General features: G+C 42.6%; 1 protein-coding gene across 1 annotated transcript in view; it reads left to right on the top strand.

The window, feature by feature from the left end:
• Positions 1-19225, top strand: part of PLEKHG7 (pleckstrin homology and RhoGEF domain containing G7) — a 32804-nt gene extending 13579 nt beyond the window's left edge. The window contains exons 8-17 of the mRNA XM_035337297.1: positions 1348-1443; positions 3904-3999; positions 4615-4728; positions 6056-6230; positions 7832-7947; positions 8720-8813; positions 11270-11349; positions 11817-11976; positions 14704-14801; positions 17941-19225. Coding sequence (XP_035193188.1) covers positions 1348-1443; positions 3904-3999; positions 4615-4728; positions 6056-6230; positions 7832-7947; positions 8720-8813; positions 11270-11349; positions 11817-11976; positions 14704-14801; positions 17941-18048 — 1137 coding nt within the window. The 3' untranslated portion in view covers positions 18049-19225. The remainder of the gene's footprint in view (positions 1-1347; positions 1444-3903; positions 4000-4614; positions 4729-6055; positions 6231-7831; positions 7948-8719; positions 8814-11269; positions 11350-11816; positions 11977-14703; positions 14802-17940) is intronic.
• Positions 19226-20237: the final 1012 nt, after the last annotated feature.

Here is a 20237-nt window from a genome sequence, read left to right as displayed (position 1 = left end):
AAAAATATATATATATATATATATATCAGTTTTATTGTTAGTTCAAGAAAAAACAGATAAAATGTTTCACTAATCTTATCTGTTGCTGAGTAAGTAATTTAGGCAGTACAATAAGTACTGCAAAGTAAAAGGAATAAACAGGGGAGTGGGCTGGATTCCTCCTTGGTGGAGCAGCACAGAAAGGCTCAGGAAAGGGAACAAGTCCAAGGAAGGATGGAAGTGTCCTTACTTATAGACTCTGGTTAGCGACCTGAGGAGGTAAAAAAGGTGAATAGTCCAGGGAAGGATGAGAATAACAGGAGACATGCAGCCTCCTTGCTGAGTCTTATATAGCACCTCACAGACAAACCTTAGCCAGCCCCACATGACCAATGTTCAGTCCACACCAGCTTCCCAAACTCTGCTGCCAAAGAAATACACTGAATTTAGGTCCGGTTTTACAGATACATGCTATTCTAAGTATTTCCCAGCATTCAAGTATTTCACTGATTTTAATGAATACCCAAAGGGAACTTTATCACCATAAGTCCCCTTTAAGTTCTCAGGTCAACCGTTTGTGGCAGCTAAAGAATTATGCAAGGCTAAGCAAACACTCTCACCAGCTCTTCAATCTTAGCACATGGGTGATGGGTTTTCTTTCATTAATTCTTTTCACACGCATACTAAAAATTCCACTTAATAATCTACATTTCTTAAGCCTTTTTCAGCTTCAGGCCAGATTCAGCACAGCTCCAAGATCACTGTCAGAGCTTAGGTCATAAAGCATCTTAGCAGCCAATAAATACAAATGCAGTTTTCATTCAACACTGGTTAATAGAACAATCCAAAGAGATGAAAGCCTTCACAGGTCCTTTGCTTATGCTATTTCAACAATTTTTCTCTTTTCTATACTAACTCCAACTTGTGTAGCATGGGTTAAGAAGGAAAGCATTTAGAAAAGTCACAGAACTCTGTAACTCTACAATTCTGATGATATTAATTCCTACACACTACAGCTCTGATGCTATTAAGTCCTTCACACAGACCTGCAGGGAGATCAGCAGCTCCTGTCAGACAGAGAACACGGCGGGGACATTGCTACTTATGTGGTAGCTGCAGAAGACCCCAGAGCCAACAATCATACCTTGCTCCTTAAACAAAGCCCTGATTAGCCTTCAGACATGTCAGAAAAAGTTTCTGCCATGCATCATCTCCAGCATCATCTTCTGCTCTCTCCATAATCAAAAGATCTTTTCAAAAGAGTTACATGTTCTTTTCAATAAAATAATTATATATATATATATATAAAATGACATATACATAATAGGCAAAACTGCTAAATAACATGCATTTATTTTGTTTTTAAAGATATTTATGAACACTCTCAAGTACCTCCAGAGTAAAGAATTTCTCTTGGATGTGGATTTATGGAAACTCTTTGCAAACTTGGAGGAGTTAAACAAGGTGAGTTTAAAAAAAAAAAAAAAAAAAAAAAAAAAAGGTGGGGAATCATCTTACTGTGATTAGAAACCAATCAGTCCAATAAAAGGAGATGAGAATCCATCAGTAAGGTCTCTATTCAGGTTGAATGCCCATGATAGGAAATGAGTTCAAATAATTAGTCTTTCAGTCATCTCTGCTTGGTATTTCTATGGGGGTCATGTTTCATTAGTGCAAATTCTCATGTGCCTCCCGCAAAAGATAAACAGGAATGGAGGAGAGTTCATTCAAAAGTTGTTTCTGAAGTAACTAGGAGTTTGAGACAAGTTCTCAAAAGTAAAGTCCTTTTAAAAGTACTTGTGAAAGTAAACACCAACCACACAATTCTTACTGCAAAAAAAAGAATGATGAAATAACTCCAATAACAAGCTTCCTTTCTCAAACATATGGGCACAAAGACCTTGTTAGCCACTCTTGTAGAGTAAGAAATAAGAAAATGATGACCATCCCTCTCCAACCAGGGTTTCCCCCGGTGTGGCTATCCACAACACCAAGATGATGCTCTGCATCCATGTACTACTACTCACCTTCCAGCTTCCAGGAGAAAGGAAGGGGAAGACGAGGCTTGGCTGTGATGTGCTCTGACTCTTTGCCACTCGTGGCCAGTTGCTGGGAGATCATTTTAAGCTCCTGAAAGTTAAAGCAGCTGTTAAGTCCAGAATAGCTTTTACAAAGCTTTATTAGCAATGTGGAAGTTTTTCTTGTCTTTAGAGCTCTATTATGGGACAAAAATAAACCCAACAAACACCTCAACCTTAGCAGCAAAGTGATTTTTGGAAGAGGCTCTTCAGCTTCATAAGTAGAATGTCTGCTCATAGTCATATCACATCTTAAACAATTGACTATTTCAAGTTCTTTCCCCTATTGTTACACCCTTGCCTTAAACCCTAACATCTCACTTTTTAGGGAAAACAAGAGCAGGAAAGCTCTTCAGAGCAGGAACAATTAACTAGAGCTCAAACACATGAGGAAGTCACCTTTGCTCAATAGCTGACCACTCACCAGGTTAATATGTTCAGAAGTAGGAGGAAAGAGATTTTAGCTGATGTGTTTCACCTTGTGCTTGTCATGGACAAAAATCATACAAGCAGCCATCTACTAGAGTTCAGCTGATGTGTAGTTTCTGATCTATTTTCATTCTTACATAAGGAATGTGTGCCATTCTGGGAACACAAATGCTTTGAGCTTGGCTGGAGCTTGATCAAGACTTGAGAGAATTATCTTTAATATAGTTCCCATTATGTTTTCTAATTTTGTTGTCTATATTAACGAGGATGAGAAAGAATCATTTATTGTGCACAGCTGTACATGAAAGAGGGGTCTAATGTATGAAAAAGTAGCTTCTCTCAATGCCTTTTATGCCCTTTTCATCCACATTATAGCATGCATTTCTTCTTGACAGCAGGCTGAATCCATGAAAAAATGCATGCTGTAAAGGCGCAAAATGAACCCTTGTTAAAATGAAAGTAAAAACCTTGTCCTATAAGCAACCCTGCCACCAATTTATATGTACACCAAATAAAGCAACGCATACAGCTAAAACAGCAACTCGTAACAGTATCACAGAGGGTGAGGTTGCCTTCTGGTCACAGGGAAATACCAGGTAATGCAACACGGTAATATAAAAAATAATAATAAATCAGGAGAACTATGCCTGAAGAAAATGACCAGGTTGATAAAGACATGAGAAATCCTTCAAACACATCTGACACCTCCTGTATATCCGAGACTGCTGTATGGGGCAGTGTAGAGTTTGGGCCCCTGCCAATGTGCTAAACGTATACAGCTCCGTCTTTGAGACTGACCAAAACTTTGGCCTAAAGCTCAGTCTGGTCAAAATATGAGTGCAAATGGTTTGGAGGCAAGCGGGGGTTTAGGAGCAGGCTTTCACCCACTTCTGACTGACAGTGTGGGCACACACAACATTTGAACTTACAAGGAACACGGGGGTTTCATCTTCTAGCATTTTATAGAAATTTCCCACACCTCCCAGAGCATGAAACAAATTCAAAGTATGAAAGATGGTGTCCTCTTCAAAAGAGTGTGGTCTCCTTTAGTTGTCACAGCTCTGTCATACACAACATTTTCCAGTAGATACCATTCATCCATTGTATTTTTCCATGTTGATTCCTATCAAATAAAGCTGCTACTGTAAAATAAGTTTTCATGAAATAACCACAATCCTGTTTTTGTTACATGGCACTATCATGACATAACTGGGTATTTGTATAGATTTACTTTATCTTCTGACTAATTAAAGAGCTCTGGGTGTAACTCTGAAGCTAATTCTGGCAACATCAGGGAGACAAGCATAGGTACCTCATGAGGTCTGAAGCCTTTGAAGAGACCAAGAACGAGAAATAAAGTTGTCTTAAATTTAGGCAGATCAGTCATGCTAATTTCTTTTTTTTCTCTGTTGCTTAGATAAGTCTCAGTTTTCTGGAAAGTTTTTTTGAAATTGTGAAGGAACATGTCAGCGAGTCAGGGTCGCCTACAGATTTCATCTCCATACTCAAAAAGGTAACACGATCAGAAGCATTCTTGTTTAATCTCAGCAGATCCTTGCAATGGACCATTTGTCAGAACATGTAGGTTGCCTTAAATCACTCAAGTCAGTCAAGGACATGCCATCTGTCACAGGCAGTTTGGTCTTAGCCTCAAGTACCTGCTGTCAGTAGGACATTTTTATTTTTATTCACTGACATGGCTGAGGTGGTCATAGAAAGCTGCCCTCTACGTGGAACAGAACATGGAAAGATTTTCCCTTCCTGGGGAGCCACAGCCCAGACATCGTGGAGACGTAGCCATCAACAGAGCCGAGCTTCTTGCTCTGTGGGAGAGGTTTCCCTGAGGCCAGACCCTGGCCTTCTCTCCAGATGTACCCTGCTTTCTTCTAATCCATCTTGTGCATCCTTCCTTTACTCCATGGACCAGATCCATATATTTAAGTGACTAATTAAGATCTCAATGGGATATGCATTTTGGCCTGTGCCTGCTAAGTGAGAGGCGGGCACAGACCCTTTCCCTAGGTACAAGGAAATCTAAGGCAAAACCATATTACAAAAACAAAAGGTTTGTTCCTGCATTTGTCATGACGTTTTCCTTTCTTGACAAGATTCCAAGCCTCTTTTGCAGTTTTTCCAGGGTGACCTCTGCCAGACGCACCAGATTTATTGCCTCAATTATACATCCGCTGTCTTCTACTTGGAAAACCTGAGACAGAGAGAAGATTTTGGCATCTACCTGAAAGTAAAGTGATGATTTTGTTGTAGTTGTTGTTGTTGTCTTTGGGCTTTCTGCCTTATGAAAGGATTTTAACAGCAGGCTAGAAAAGTTCACTGGAAGCAAAACTGTTTAAGTAGCATTTTACACGGCTAATTAAACTGCAGGGGATAATCATGCATATGAAGTCACCCTTCAGAGTATATGTTCCCCTGTGCATGTGAAAGTCCATATTTGTTATTTAAAACAGGCAAGAGTGGAAAGCCAGAAGGGAAAAGCTGGCTGCATTTCTGCAGACAGAAAACTCATACTGCCAGCATCGAGCATGTTATGTTTTGCACATAATCCATTGACACAGTGACCTACACTTTAGCAAAGTAAAATGGATACAAGGAGAAAAAAAATCAAGCCACATTGTAAAACCTCTCTAATGTGTTTTCCTTTGATACATGCCCAGCGTATCAGCCTGGTTTAAATGTTGAATGGGACCACAGTGTATAGGGTATTACGTGCTCTAGAAGATGACCGGGCTCAAGGGTATTCGCTAATCCACGTCCCCTCAGGGAGGAAGCAGCATCCTGGACAGCACAGCAAGCAACCACTCTGCAATGGCAGTGTTTTAGCTCCATGGTTTGGCTTGACTACAGATAAAACAAATGTAGAACTTGGTATCAAAACACTACCAATAGGTGAATGTTTACTTCCCTCATGTAAAGCTGAAAAGAGCTATCAGGCAAGTCTTTGTAAAGTTAAAACAATAGTGCAGGCTCTGTGTCTGCTGACACTGTGTCTGCCTGAAAGCACTAACTGCATCCAGGGTAGCTGCAGGGCTCCTGGGGAGGGGGCTTTGCTATTTCTGACTTACCAAAAGCAGACCAGTGTAAATGCTTAAGACTGATCTTCAATGTTACAAGCTTAGCAAGAGAAACCTAAAGAAGAGGGCTTTTCTTTTTGTAACAGCCTCAAATGCTGCAGCTTTCAGGGACATCACTCCCTCTCTGACAAGGGTTTCAGACTCATGCCTAGGAGAAAGGTCACCAGTGGAAAGTAGCAGTTGGATGTAAAAATTAGCCCTCCAATGAGACTGAGGTTTTCCTGATGGAATTAAAATGGCAAACAAATAAGAACATAGCTTCATCCACTAGCATGACCACAGCATCTGAAATGGGAAGGAGCAGCATGGTTCCCCCTGTAGAGAGGTGGAGCCTTTACACTGCCCTTGCTCTCACTGTGTCAAAAGTTGGTCTTTAATTAGTCCTTGTCTCATTACAGCTGACGATGCATAAAGCTGTTTTCTACCTACCTGCCTGAGAGCAAAAGGAGGCCTAAGAACGGTGTTCTTTGTCTTCAGCAGTGGTGTGAACAAAACGAACAGTGCAGGAGACTGCACCTGCCGGAGCTGCTGGTCGCTCCTTTGCATCGACTGACCCGCTATCCCCTCCTCCTAAACAATATCTGGAAGAGGAGCACTGACGAAATGGAGAAAGGCTCTATCTGGTCAGTTAAAGAGAAGGTGGAAAAGTCCATACGTAAGTAGCTAAGGTTAAAAGTCAAGTATGCAATTAACAATTAGCAAGCTATGTGACTTTTTATGCATGTGCCTTGAGCGTAAACGGGTCCGGTCTCCCTGCAGAGATGCAATGAGGACACACATGCCTTTCTACAATCCCCAGTCCTTCCTCATTCTGTAGGAAATGATTGGTGCCACCCCTGTGCTCTCTGAGCAAGGTCACAGGACTCCCAAATCAGTGAGTCACTTGTATGTGCTCAGAATCATCTGCAGTGACATGGAAACAATTAAAAGCAGATCACAAATTGGAACAAATAAAGAAAAATCTCAAACAAAGAAGTCTTTGACTCAGATTTATGTCTAGGGAGGATTTGTTTGGGCTAACCCTTAATAGGATGAAATACCACTCACAAGGGGGATATTATGCCAGTGACCTTTTGCTAAATGACAGGGTCCTACCACATAAAGTAGCAGAAGAGCTATCACAGCTACAGATTTTTTCTACTTATTGCAGAAAAAGGATTGGTCCAGGCAGATTTTTCTTTCGTAGATTCTGTTTTAAGTAATTAAATTATTAATTCAGTCTTGTTCAGGAAGCCATAAACACAGCTGTAAGTGCCTTATGGTCTCCTATCAGGAGACAGGTTTATTCTCTAAAGTCATATCGCAGCCCACGCAAATCAAAGACAAGCGTTTGGGAAAATGCCCACCCTGCCAGTCTTGGCAGGAAGAGGCGCCTGGCAGCACCCCATCCCCACCTGCAGAGCAGGGTCCTGCATGCCCCAAGGGACAGGGAGGTGCACGGCAAGGAGCCGCTGCTGCCCACTCTGAACCTCTCAGCTCTTCAGCATGACTCCAAGTGCTGAACTTTGGGCGAGAGAAGGACCTTTGTTCCTGCTCTTGCTGAGTTTTGTGGAGGAAAAAGGGCAGGGGCTTTTTCCAGGTGTTTCCCCAGTACCCACCAAATTTAAGTGTGACATCGGAGTGAGGATTAAAGCTCTGGTCCTCCTTGCAAATCACGGTCCAGTCCAAATAATAATAATTAATAATAATAATAATGATGACTGCAAATAATAATGACTGCTCATGGAGCAGTGACCCTGTGAAGAATTGGATGCTGCCGTTCTTCTCCCCATCCTCTTTTCAACTCATCCTCTTTTCAACCCATCAACCCATCTCCCCATCCTCCACGTTTAAACATCTCTTTGGGAGATGAGACAAAGCACGTGTCTTCCAGACATAGAAAAACCCGGGGCTCCTGCTTCCTGGATAAATACTCCAATGACAGAATTACCACCTACAAGAGAGACTCAAATTCTTTCTCTTGTCAACAGATGTTGTAAGGAGCCTGGCCTAATGGCCACACAGCAAACAGAACCAGCACAGAACGGGTCTCGGAAAAAAATAAGGTGTTTTTCATCACTACACGGTGTGGCTCTGCTGGGAAACTGCTGACCTAAGAAGAGTTTAGTCATTGTCTTTAGTGAGGCAAGGACTTCATCCAGGGTTTCATACATGAGGATCTTTGGCTTCCGCTGGAGAAAATCAGTATTCAGCCTCTTCTAGAAATAGGCCTATTTTTGCCAGCATCGGCAGTAACTGATGCTTTACATATTTCAGGGGATCTGGAAGGCAAAGTCAAGTGGCTGGACAACTTTCAGAAGTTCCGGCAGCTGCATGAGGTCATAATTTGGCCTCAAATCTGGGATCGTGACAAGAGATTCTTTGTCCCAGAGGTAAGCAGGTTTTTAAAGGGCATTTCTCCTTGTGGAAGGAAGGCTTAGTTTCCTATCTTTACAGTGTTGTCTAAAGCTGTCTGTCTGTCTGTCTATACTCTAGTTGCTGTGGGTGTCTCTGCTCTAGCAGGAGCAGCCTGAGCACTGCAAATGCTGAAGCTGAACGTGCAGGCTGTGCACAGTCCCCTGGATGGCAGCATGGGTTGCTCTCTGCTAGCATCAGAGTGAGTAGGACCAGGAGGACTTGCCAGGGTTTACTTTTAGAGGGCAGAATGAAATTGGATAAATATAACTGTTAATACCTTTTTATAAGCAGCACAGCAAACAGAAATTATTTTCCTCTTCCACTCCTCAAGCTGACCCAAAGAAATTCCTACTTGAATAGCATCACAAAAAATTAGTGTCCCTGGGAACAGATGCACCTTTCTGCTGTGGTTGCTCCCTTACCCAGACAGACAGACAGACTTGAACCAGCATTATGGTAACATCATCAAGTGGCTCTCACCTCAAGGATTATGTCTACTCATGTGCAGAACTGCAAAAAACATTAAACTCACTCCAGAAAAGAAATATCCAGCTTAACATTTCAGAACCTTAAACACATTTAAAGAGAAGCACTGCTGAAGGAACACAGCCACAATCAGTTATTAGCTGTGTGGTGAATTTAGTCTGATACAACAGCACGTGTCATCTCTGTTTAACTGCTGGGTGCCTCCCGCTTCATAATCATTCAAGATTCCTTATTTTCTCTTTCTCTCTTTTTGTGGTCAAGTGCTTGAAACAAAACTTGAGAGAAAACAGCAGTGAAAACATTTTGTCTTCAGCAAGCAGACTTCTTCTCCATGAAGGGAGGTTAACGCTAGCAGGTAATGTCCCTAAAAGTCTCTGTAGTAGGCGCTGGCTTAACAGAATTATGTTTTGTTACAGCAGGGCCGGAATGAACCTCTGTGCTAGTATTTGGGCAGGTGCAGGGAAGAAAAAGCATACAGCTTGTCAGAGAGAGGCCGAGAATTGGCCGATCTGCCAAAAGGATGAGTAATTTGCATAATTGTTTCTTGTCACATCTGGATATTCAATCTGCCAGATGCAGAGGAAATCAGACTGACTTGCCTACATCTGTCGCTCAGAGGGAGAGTTTTACTGTCAAGTTCAAGAATGTGGCAAAAGGACTTCAGGAAGTTTAGACTGTCCCATACAAACTGCCCCACATACCGGGGACTGATGTCAACAAACCCCACCTCTCTGGCACTGCATCTGTTACATGTTGTATTAAAATTACTGGAAAGTCCAGACAGTTTTCCTTTTCTTTTTTTTTTTTTTTTTTTTTATTTTGTGATTATCTCTGCCCAGACTGCTGTTGTGACAGATAGCTTGGAATAAGAAGGTAATGGGTAAAGAAGACGAGCAGCTTCCCTTTCATTACCAGCAGGTTCCCATGACGTGCCCCTGACTCCACGTGTAGCACAGAGATCCCATTTGGGTGTTGAAGCAGAGCCCGGGCAGTTTGATCACTTTCCATGCCTGGAGAAGACCAGCATCTGAAAGGGCGCTGGAAGCAGCAGGCCTGTAGCAGGGGCTTGGCAGAAACAAGCCCAGCTGCTGCCTTACAGTTCCTTCGCCACCTTGACAGGAACAGAGGTGAAGGGAGTGAGCACCCAATACTTTGTCTCCCACCATCACTGTCATAGTGGGAGCAGCCAAGGGGCACAGCCCATGGATCAGTGGGTTTGGTTTTCTTCCCATGTGAGGAGAATTATAGTGGCAGAGGAGAAGATGCAACATCAGGCACAGGGAAAGCAGAAGATAAGGTTGCTACTGATGTTTAAGGGATGGTGGGCAGAGGAGGAAGAAAGCCACTGAGTCCTCTTCTGCCAGTGCTCCCCTCTGCACTCATTGCCCTTCTGATGAAACACCAGGACACGATGCAGTGAGGTAAGGGTAGCCTTCAGGGGGCTACATTTCTTCCTGCAGTACATAATTAGAAAATGGAGAAGAAGGTATAAACATAAATTTTACCCAACAAGACAGCCAGATGCCTGCAATCTGCAATACAAAAGTGCCTGGCATTTGGCCGCCTGTCCAGATGAAATATCTTTCAAGACAAAAATGAAATCACAATTCAAACACAGCGCTGCGCAACAAAAAGAAGTGTGTCCTAATGTCACACCTCTGAACAGATTCAGACAAATTTGTCATTGAGGTGTTTCTTCAAATGAAACTGCGATCACTGAGACCACAATTGCATGGTTTTTCAGGAATCCTAGCACCAAGAAGATAACATAGGAAACGCTAGAAATCTCTGTTTGAAGAAACGGGTGCTTTGTCAGAATTTTCAGGGAGCAAGTGTTTCTGCTGTCAGCTTCTATTTAAAAATAGTGCGGAGATATTACAAAATTACAAAATATAATTACAAAATATAGGAGATATTATAAAGCATAAAGCCTACAGCAGAGACAGGAAGTTATTCTGGAAGTTAAATAGGGCAGTAAGTTGAGACCAAACAGGGACATGAAACATAGGTTCATGGAAAGGAGGAACTATAAACAGGGAAGAGATCAAAGGACCACATTCTGCAAATCCAGTTCAGGAGAGAACTTCCTGGTAATCCTAGAAGCCAGATTCCCAGCAGTAAGTTACTTTAAAAAATTACTCTTGTTTCTGTTAAATCATTCCCGCTTATTTATATAATAACAATACCTCAATTTTCATCAAGGCATGGAGATCAACCTTACAGACTTAAATGCTTTCTCACAGACATCTCTTGTTATATTCCTTGCATCCTCGTGACCTCCAAACTAGGAAGAAAAGATAAGCCAACTCTATTTTGTATAGTTTTTGAAAGGCCTTTGTGATATCATCAGTTAACATTTCATCAATGTGGAAGTCTGTGCAGAGGGCTGCAAACAAATATCTGTAGGTACCAGTACTTCACTATTTCTTTCTCTCTGACATTTTCAGAAGTTTCACTGTTTACCGGTTAGGATTTGCTGATTTGTAGCATGCCAGCTGTTGTATTCACAGGTACTGCAGGTGACTCAGATCACTTTTACTGGCAGGCAAGTAGTTATTTTTGCATAAAATAGTAGGTGCTTCAAAGTACAAATATTAAGAGCCAAAATCATCAAAAGACATATATGACTTTCAAGCATTGTATTTGAGAGTGCAGACTGGGGGATGAGTAGTTGTGTACTATGTTGGAAGTCATGCTTCTTTTTTAAAAGATATTGTAAGATGATTCATAGATGTGCCTCAATTTAGAAATTCCTCAGCATTCCTTAAAATAATCATGCCATCAAACTGACTTTTTTGTTTTCCTCCTCAGAAAGCACAAGACTCCTTGATGTCTACCTCTTCCTGTTTGATGATTTCCTATTAATTACCAAAATTAAACGTATCAAAAAGGTAATAATGGATAGAGATGCATGTGGTTGCAGTCATTATTGCATTTTCTAGCTTGGTAAATATTTTTAATGTACTTTGGAATGCTGATCTTCAGCAAGAAAAATACAAGATGCCTAATAGGCATGAAGGGCAGGTGACATTTCCTTATGCTAATAGCGAAATAACTTCCAAGAAAGGGAGAAGACCTCCTGATATTGAAAGAATGGGGCTGGGGGGACCTTTGAACACCTTTGACTGTTTCCTGCCTGTGTACCTATCGTGTTGTTTTAATACAGGCCATGACCTTGACAAAAGAGTTCCAGATACTGGTAAATTTTTCAGAGAAAAGATTTCTGGGGTTGCTTAGGTAAATAAGCTCTCCGAACACCTCTGATAAGACAAAGCATATAATTTAGGGCTGTTTATTGCCTATACTTCATGAGCAGATGGCAGACAACCCGCTAATCAAGTTCATTTTCTATTCCCAGAAATACGGGGGCTCAGATACAGGCTTAATCCCTGTCTGTCCTTCCCTCGCTCCCGAGCTGCAGTCACTCATAAGAGAAGGCGGGGTTTGCTCAGTCCTTGACCAGCCCATCCCACTGGACAGACTGATACTGAAAAACGTTGACCCCATCCACATAACAGGTACTTGCCTGGGTGCATTTGAATGTTTTCATAAATACCATCTTCACACATTTGTGTATGTAGCGGTGAAAGGATTAGACACTGCTTGCCCACACAGCACCCCCAGAAGTGTGGAGTGCCAATGTCTCTGCACTGGTTGGCTTCACAGATCCAATTGTACCACGATGTCTGTAACAGTGACTTTCACATGCATACCGGCAACTTTCAGATATATACATTCACCACATATAAGGTATAAGGACTCCAATGACTTCTATCTCGTGAGCCAAGTCTTTTCTTACCCTAACCACCCTAACATGCTATATCAATCCCAGGAGCTGTTTCCAAAGGACACCGTCAATCCCACAGGAGTTATGAAACATTTTTTCAGTTGTCCCAGTTCCCAACACTACAGGGCACTACCCTCCTTGGTGTCCTTATGTGTGCAGCAGGAAAATGTGAGGAGGCTGGAGAGATGATTTACCCCCTGCTGCTGCACTGACTCACCTCCCTGCTGGCCCTTAAGAGGATGGAAATCACCCACTCTAAGTCAATGCTTCCCTACTCGTAGACTTCCAACCACGTTGACATTGACATTACCTCCGGTAACATCTGGTGTGCCCTTGGGTGAGGTGGGAATGAGGACCAGCCTCCACAGAGAGTGTCCAGCTTTGCCCTGCCTTAGGAGCATCCATGCTGTCACCAAATAAGAGGTTGGGTCAGGCCTCCAAGTCTGATCTGCTGGGACAAGCTCTCACACACCTCAGTGACACGGATCTGACACTGCCAAGACCCCAGGAGCCTCCTCTATCAGAGAGAAATAGAAATACAAAACTCTGGGCTCCAGGGCCTGCCAGCCATCCTAACCCCAAGGACAGGGGCACTCTGTAGGAAATCAATTGACGTGGAAAACAAACCTAGAGCCCATAAAATTTATGATAACCTTGAGACATATTCACTCAGGGTAATTAGCATTCAGCAACAATGCTGACAGGAAATAAAGATAGGCAGTAAAAGGAAACTGAAGAAAGATGAGAAGTGGATGAACACAGAGGAGAATAACCTTGTTTTAAACGTCCTCCAGATGCCGTCTGCCTGCCTGAGGCATCCCTTTGCCAACCCAGCATAAATCTAGTGGCCTTCCTTCACCTGCAGTGTGGGGCATAATTTTTCCTAGCCACCATTTGCTATATTTAGAGATTTCTAAGCAGGTTCCCTGTGACCTAGCTACAACCAGCAGAACCGACAAAATCACCTGCTGCATCCCAGCTAGGCTCTAAACACTGGTTATGGCCTTCCCCACACTCTGGACCTCATTGCTGGTTTTCTTCCCCATATGTTTTGACCAATTTTATTACAGGCTCTAGCCACAGAAGTCTCCGTTACTTACTTATTCTTGTTACACCTTGGAAGGCCCATCCTAATACTGCACCTGTTGGAGTGGAATATAGTAAAAATATTGATAAAAATAACTACAGGGAGGCTGCAGTTCACATTTTCACCATTTTGTGTAAAGCAACAAGCAAAACTGCTAGCCCAAAGCCTTCCACATCTCAGTGAAGGGGTAAGAGGCACAACACTGTGCTAGTACTCACTGTGAATGGCAGGACCTTGCACCAGAGATGCAACTTTACATGCAATAGTAGGGATCCAACTCTGAAAGGCAGTGAACAGTACCATACTTTCTGACTTGGAAATTATTTTCATTTTGACATTCTGATCTGCAATCAGATTTGCAAATCAGAATTGCAAATCTTTGCAATTCATTATTATGGCTTCACTAAGAATGCTTTACACAAAGTGTGATGGGACCAGACCCACCAGTCTGTCACTGTATATAAGACCAGTAATGGTTACAGCTGCAGAATCTCTTTTGACAAACACTGCTGAGAGTCTCATGCTGAGCACTACCCAGAAAATTCATTTTTAGGACTTGTCCTAAACAAAATGTATTTTCATCTGTCCACAGGCAGACATCAGGCATGAGTTCTGAAACACACCCCCTCTGCTGCTGCAAATTTCTGCTGCTAACTGATTTGCTGCAGTAATCTAAGCAGTCTATAGTTAAACATGGTCTGTGTTCCACCTTTCTTTTTCTATAAAACTGGGATTAGAGGACGCTCTATCCTCCAGAAATGCTTTGAGGTCTGAGATCTGCATTGTCTTCTGGCTGCATGGGTTCAGGGCCACCACTTGCAGGGGGGGCAGTCCCTCACCTCGCTCACCGTTGCTTTATTTACAGCATCTTATAGTGGCCACGGAAAGCAGTGCCAAATAAATCCGCTGCATCGCAACAGGTCACTTCACCCTGCACACACTCCACGGAGAGACCAAGCCCAGCACCATGTGTGCACAGCCAATTCCCTACACAGCAGCCTTCAAATGAGCATGTTTGAAATCAGATAAAAGTTGTTGATGCCTGTTCTTCTCTAGCTTCACTTATACGTTAGTCCACTCTGAATGGAAGCTTCTTTTAACAATCCTCAGCAAGACTCAAAAGCAGCTGAGCTACACAATGGTTGAGTAAAAATTGTATTAAAAATAAAACAAGTGCAAGCAGAATTAACTTTTTGAAATAACAAAGCTTCCTACATGACAAAAAATTAACCCAAAAGGGTGCTTTTCCCTATTAAGAGTCAGGAAAGATGACCATACATATCATGTCTTCAGTCATTACTAAACTGTGATATGAAATTGGAGTGGCAGCTGCATGAGGAAATTTATACAATTTCTTCACCTTTTTTCCAGTCTTCAGCCTGAGAAATACTTTCCTAATACAGCATGAAAATAGGTATCGGCAGTGCGTAGCAGTCTTCTTGCTACAAGCACAAACAGAGACTGCCAAGGTAAGTAATACATCTTTTTTCTTCTGTAATTACACGGCTACACTTGCCCTAGAGGAGGATCTCAGCCTGAAAGTGGCCATGCTGTGCTAAGAATCTATTAAAGTTGTGACATTTGACCAAAACCAAAACAAACATACAAAAAAAAAAAAAAAAAAGTGTGCCGCTTCACACATTTTATTTGCTACAGAATTTTTACTGTTGAACACGTACCAACTTTCTATCAGGGTTGATAGCAAGTCATATCTTTTTGAAAAAAAAACATCATTTCTCTTTTCTTAAAAAAAAAAAAAAAGACACTTCTTGCATAACAGAAATGAATACAGTCAGCCCCTCCAGAGAAGTCAAAAACAAAACAGTCCCCCAAATTCATATCTCTAGTATCCAGATCAGAAAATTGTGTTCATCTATGCACAGCACACTCTAGCAGTTTCAGATTGAACAGATGGTATGATTAATTCCACTGTTATATAAATTTACCCCTCACTTTCACACCATATCACTCTTCTACCAGCAGTGCTGTTTTTAACATCTGAAAGTGTGCTAGGCACTTCACAGCTTGGGTATTTTTTTTCCTGTAAGTTGATTTTCATTCTCTAGTACCTAACGCACAAAAATCTGACTACCACTAATACTAATTCTTAAAAATAAATCACAGTAGACAGACTTTTTCAGGGAAAAACAATGAGTGAATTCTTTACATTTCCAAGCCACTGGTTCCTACTTGGAATAGGTATCCACTTAAAAAGCAGTTACCATCTCATGTGATTGAATTATTACCATTCCCTTTTGAAGTCTTCATGCCAGGTCACAATCACCTTCTCAATGTCTCCCAGCTTCATTTTATCAATGCACTGAAAGGCTCTTTTCACACGGTTGCAGTAATATTACAGCATTTTGACTTAGGTCTCCCTGATTCTTAAGAAAGGTAGGCCTCGTTCGTCCATCACTGTTTTGGATAAACTACTATATTTCAGCTCCTAAACCAAATCCCAGCACAGTCAGCATGTTTTTATAAAACAAACTTTGCTAGCCACAATGGTCTCACAGTTTTAGCTGATATCAATCTGCAAGACAGAAAGGATGATGATCTTCCTAAGACAACTGATATTTGTGAGAACCATCAGATCAGGACCTTCAGGTAGACAGAATTATAGAACAGCTTCAGTTTGAAGGGACCTTAAAGACCACCCTGTTCCATGGGCAGGGACACCTCCCACCAGACCAGGCTGCCCAAAGCCCCATCCAGCCTGGCCTTGGACACCTCCAGGGATGGGGCATCCACAGCTCCTCTGGGCAGCCTGTGCCAGGGCCTCACCACCCTCTGAGGGAAAAATTTATTCCTAACATCTAATCTAAATTTATCCTTTTTCAGTTTAAGACCATTCCCGCTTTGTCCCACCGTTATCTACCCGAGTAAACGTACCTGTAGAACCCCTTCTTGTTATTCTTTGCACCACTCGCCAAGTTTAGTTCAGTCAGTGCCTTAGCTTTCCTGATCCCACCCCTGCACTTCCAGACAGTGTTTCTGTACTCTTCCCAAGGCACATGGCCACATTTCCACCATCTGTGCATTTCCTCCTTTTGCCTGTTTGACCAGCAGGTCCTCGTCCAGCCATTATGGTTTCCTACCTTCCCTGGTAGATTTATTACACATGGGAGTAGAGAGTTCTTGTGCTCTAAGAAAAAATATCCTCAAGTGTTGCCAGCTCTGATCAGATCCTCTAATTGGATAAACCACATCACAAGGGAGATGGTAAGCTGTGTTAAGGTGTAGGTGCCATATTCCTATTGAGCCATCCCAAGCAGAGGCCTGCTAGGCTGCAGGCCGCCCCCAGGTGTTGTGAGGGGCTGCCTGGGCTCCCTCACAAGGCCCATGTTCACCAGCTCACCAGAATACAGTTCTGCACAGGGAGTACATGCTGCCTGAATTTTCACCATTTTCATAATGGAGATGCGTTGGACACCTTTCCCCACTCCCACCTCCCTCTCAGACACACAAAACCACAGAACTGAAATACGCTGCTCTTACTCACTCAGCCCACCCATGCAGTTGTCCTGCCCTTCTTCCCAGTTCCCCGTCCTCTCTGAGCCACAAAAACCTAAACATTTTGAAAACCTGACTCGTAAGGGACCACTCCTGCCCGGCCAACCCTGTGCAACCACCCGTGCACCTCTCATCATCCCCTCCGCAGTTCCAGAGGGGCCAGAGAAACGGCCCGTACTGAAGACGGCATGCAATCTCTCTCCTCTGCTTTCAGTTTTTCAAAGCAAGGCATTTGCCTTGTTTGGGGTTTAAACATACATAAGAAGCAACCAGAAGGGTCAATAACAGAACTTATGAATCCTAAAGTAGCACGAAGCAGAGCTGCCTCTCATGCATTTCTGCTCCCTGCATCAAAGCCCAATCACTCTTTGTGCCTTACAGCAGGGAGAGCAACCACTGAATAGGCAAAACAAAAACCCTGGGGTGTCAGAAGCACAGCTAGACCTCCAGCTTGTATTGCTGCCAAACAATTTGCAATGTCTCATCACAGCAGTTCAGAGACAGCTCAGCTTCTATGACCCAGACCATCTGGACTAGCACAGAGAGAAGTTACACGTATGTATTTAAACCCCGCTCTCCAGCCACTACCCCCTGCCTTTGTACCTGGATGATAGGGGATGTAGAGATGAATGCTGTCAGCATGGTGCAGGAAACTGAAATTCATGTGGCAGCACATGACAGACCTCAGAGGGGCCAACTTGCAATATTGATAGCACTGGAGCTGTCTTAATCAGGGTAGAAGGGAGCCCAAGCTGCAGGGACAGCATTAAATTAATAAATGCTACACAAAAATGGGTGAAATAGCCTGCAGCAAATTTCAAAATTTCAAGCAAACAGAGAATTAGTCCCATCTTCATATCAAAAAGAAAATTTTCATTGGAAATCTCTGGCCCCAGACACAGACTCTAGTGATGTGCTGTGGCCTTAGCAATGGGGAGTGTTCGGGCTCAGGGAAAACTCACGTTCGTTTCAGGCATTATGAGCAAGGGCCTGAAGAAACACCAAATACAGCTGAAGGCTCATGGGTGTTCACCTGTCTGAATTACTAAAACTTTTCAGATTGCCTGGGTTTACAGATTATTTTTCTTGTTACAGAAAACATGGATGTCACAGATAGAAATGGCAATCTCCAATTACACTAAGCAACATGAAACCAAGAAAAGCACTCTTTTCTGCTTCCCAGCTGAATCCTCTGAAATTTAATAATGCCAGCACAGCATGGACAGATCCAGTAGAAGACTATTGTGGTGATAACAGTTATTTCTTCCAGCATGCCTTTGCTTTCTGACACTAGCAGACTTCTGACTTGACTAGACAGAAGTGATGAGTTTTGACCACCAGAATGTAGGAGTAAATTGGAGGGGGAGAATGAGCCAGGCACCAAACACATCACTCTTAGATGCTCCTTTGCTTCAGCTAGGGGAAGGCTCTTGCCATCCAGGGAAGTGTTAACACAACCTGTTGTTTCCTAGAAAGCATTACAGGGAGAACACCTATGTTGGTGAGGAGAACTCATTCACCAGAAGTCTAGAGGGGTTATTCTGAGCTCATTCAAATTGAATTAATAAATTTCACAAAATTAAAATTGTAGGGAACTGTCTAGCTATAGCTCACTGTACTTACTGCCTTTCTACCTTCTAAACCATAACATCTCACACTCAGCTTGTGGGGGCAGATCAGTAAAAGCATATTTTGTTGAGTAGCCATTAATTTTCAAAATGAAAAGTTGCTTACCACCCTGTTTATTTGAAAATGGTCAACCTTACATCTAACATTCAGATAAACTACAGATGCTACAAAATGTGTAAAAAGAAAGAACAAAAGTGCAACGATGTCCCCCTTTTAATGGGGACTTTTTAAACCACAGTTTTTCACAACTTCATTATCAGCAGATCTGTCATTATGCATTATTTATGCTTAGTGCAGCCTTCAATTTTGCTATGTCTTGTCTGTTCAACTTTTCTTCAAAAACCCAAACATTCTTTTTACATTAAAATGTTCAATACTTCATTGCAATCCCAGATCTGTGGTCCATATAGTAGAAGTATGTGCATTATTATTATTTTTTTTTGGATGTGCTGGATTAGCCCCACATAATAGTCTGTAAATGGTTGACACAACATTTGTGCAGGTTACTCCTGCAGAGGGAAGGTGCTCTCACCACATTGGCCTGGGTTAATCTGAGATTAGCATAGTGAATAGAGGAAGAGAGACTTCTCTAAAGTCACTCTAAATGATCCCGCCACTTATTCCACTTGTGCCCAGTTGGTCTCTCCCTAAACAGGGAAGTAAACCTTTAGAATATCCCTTCAGTACCAGAAATTATTTCAGGGTGAACAAAACAGAGAAGCCACACAGATGAAGACTATGATGAAGAATTTGGGAGCGCCATTCCAGTTGTTTGCATTGTTCACCGTTAAATCAGCATACCTCCCTATCTTGCGTCTCTGCTCTGGCATCAAATTAGTCATGAGTTCAGATGTTGTGTCTAATCCAGCTCCACCCATCAGGATGTTTGTTACATTTTCTCCACCTAAGTGGTTCACATCTGCACACAAACTCTGGTCTGGAGGCTGCATGTACGTACCTGGTCCATCGTCCTCCAGATGCAACTGCAGCACATGCTCCTGCTCTTCCCTTTTACGCCCACAACGGGCAAGTTTCTGTCATAGCCTAGCGAGAAAGGGACAGCTACCCAGGCCGAGCACCCAGGGGTGAATGCATATGGCAGAAGAGCAGAACTGAGCAGACACAGCAGAGCTGCTCCAGGAAGCCACACAAGCTGCAAACACTCAGCCACAGGTTGGCTTCAACAGCTGTGCTTTATCTCCACCGATGCCACATTCAGCTGTGTGCTGTGTCACACCCTTCCATCCCCAGCACCTCTCCAGAACCTCACAGTATCTTGCAATCAGCAATGATACCAAAGAAAGATTTTTAAGCCCAGAGAAGTCACACCTGTCAGATTAAGCCCTGAGCTTCCTGCACTGGCAGAGGGGAAGGAGTGATTTACAGCTGTGTATTTTTATTTGTGCCAGAAAGACCTTTAAGACAGGTCTGCTCAGTTTACCAGACAACTAAATAGTCCTGGAGATCCAGTATACCTGGAGGTCAGCACATCTCCAAGGGGAACAGTCTAGGGGAAGGAAGTACTTACAGGCTATATTCAGGGAGACAAACTCAACAGGCTCTTCTGTGGTCTGGAGAAGAAGATGCCCCAGAAAACAAAGCAGAAATAAACTTCTCAGCTTGAATCGCCTTTCAGAGAAAGCCTCTCTCAAACTTTTTCTACTGTCTACACCAAGCCCCTAGGAAGATCTCTTTCAGTTTTGAAATGTAGGTTTTTTTGTAAATTCCCCCATAATTTAATAGTGGATTTATCATGGGGCACA

Source organism: Oxyura jamaicensis, chromosome 1 (assembly GCF_011077185.1).
Source record: "Oxyura jamaicensis isolate SHBP4307 breed ruddy duck chromosome 1, BPBGC_Ojam_1.0, whole genome shotgun sequence".
Lineage (NCBI taxonomy): Eukaryota > Metazoa > Chordata > Aves > Anseriformes > Anatidae > Oxyura > Oxyura jamaicensis.
Note: the sequence above shows the minus strand (reverse complement) of the source record. Positions and strands in the feature narration are given on the sequence as shown.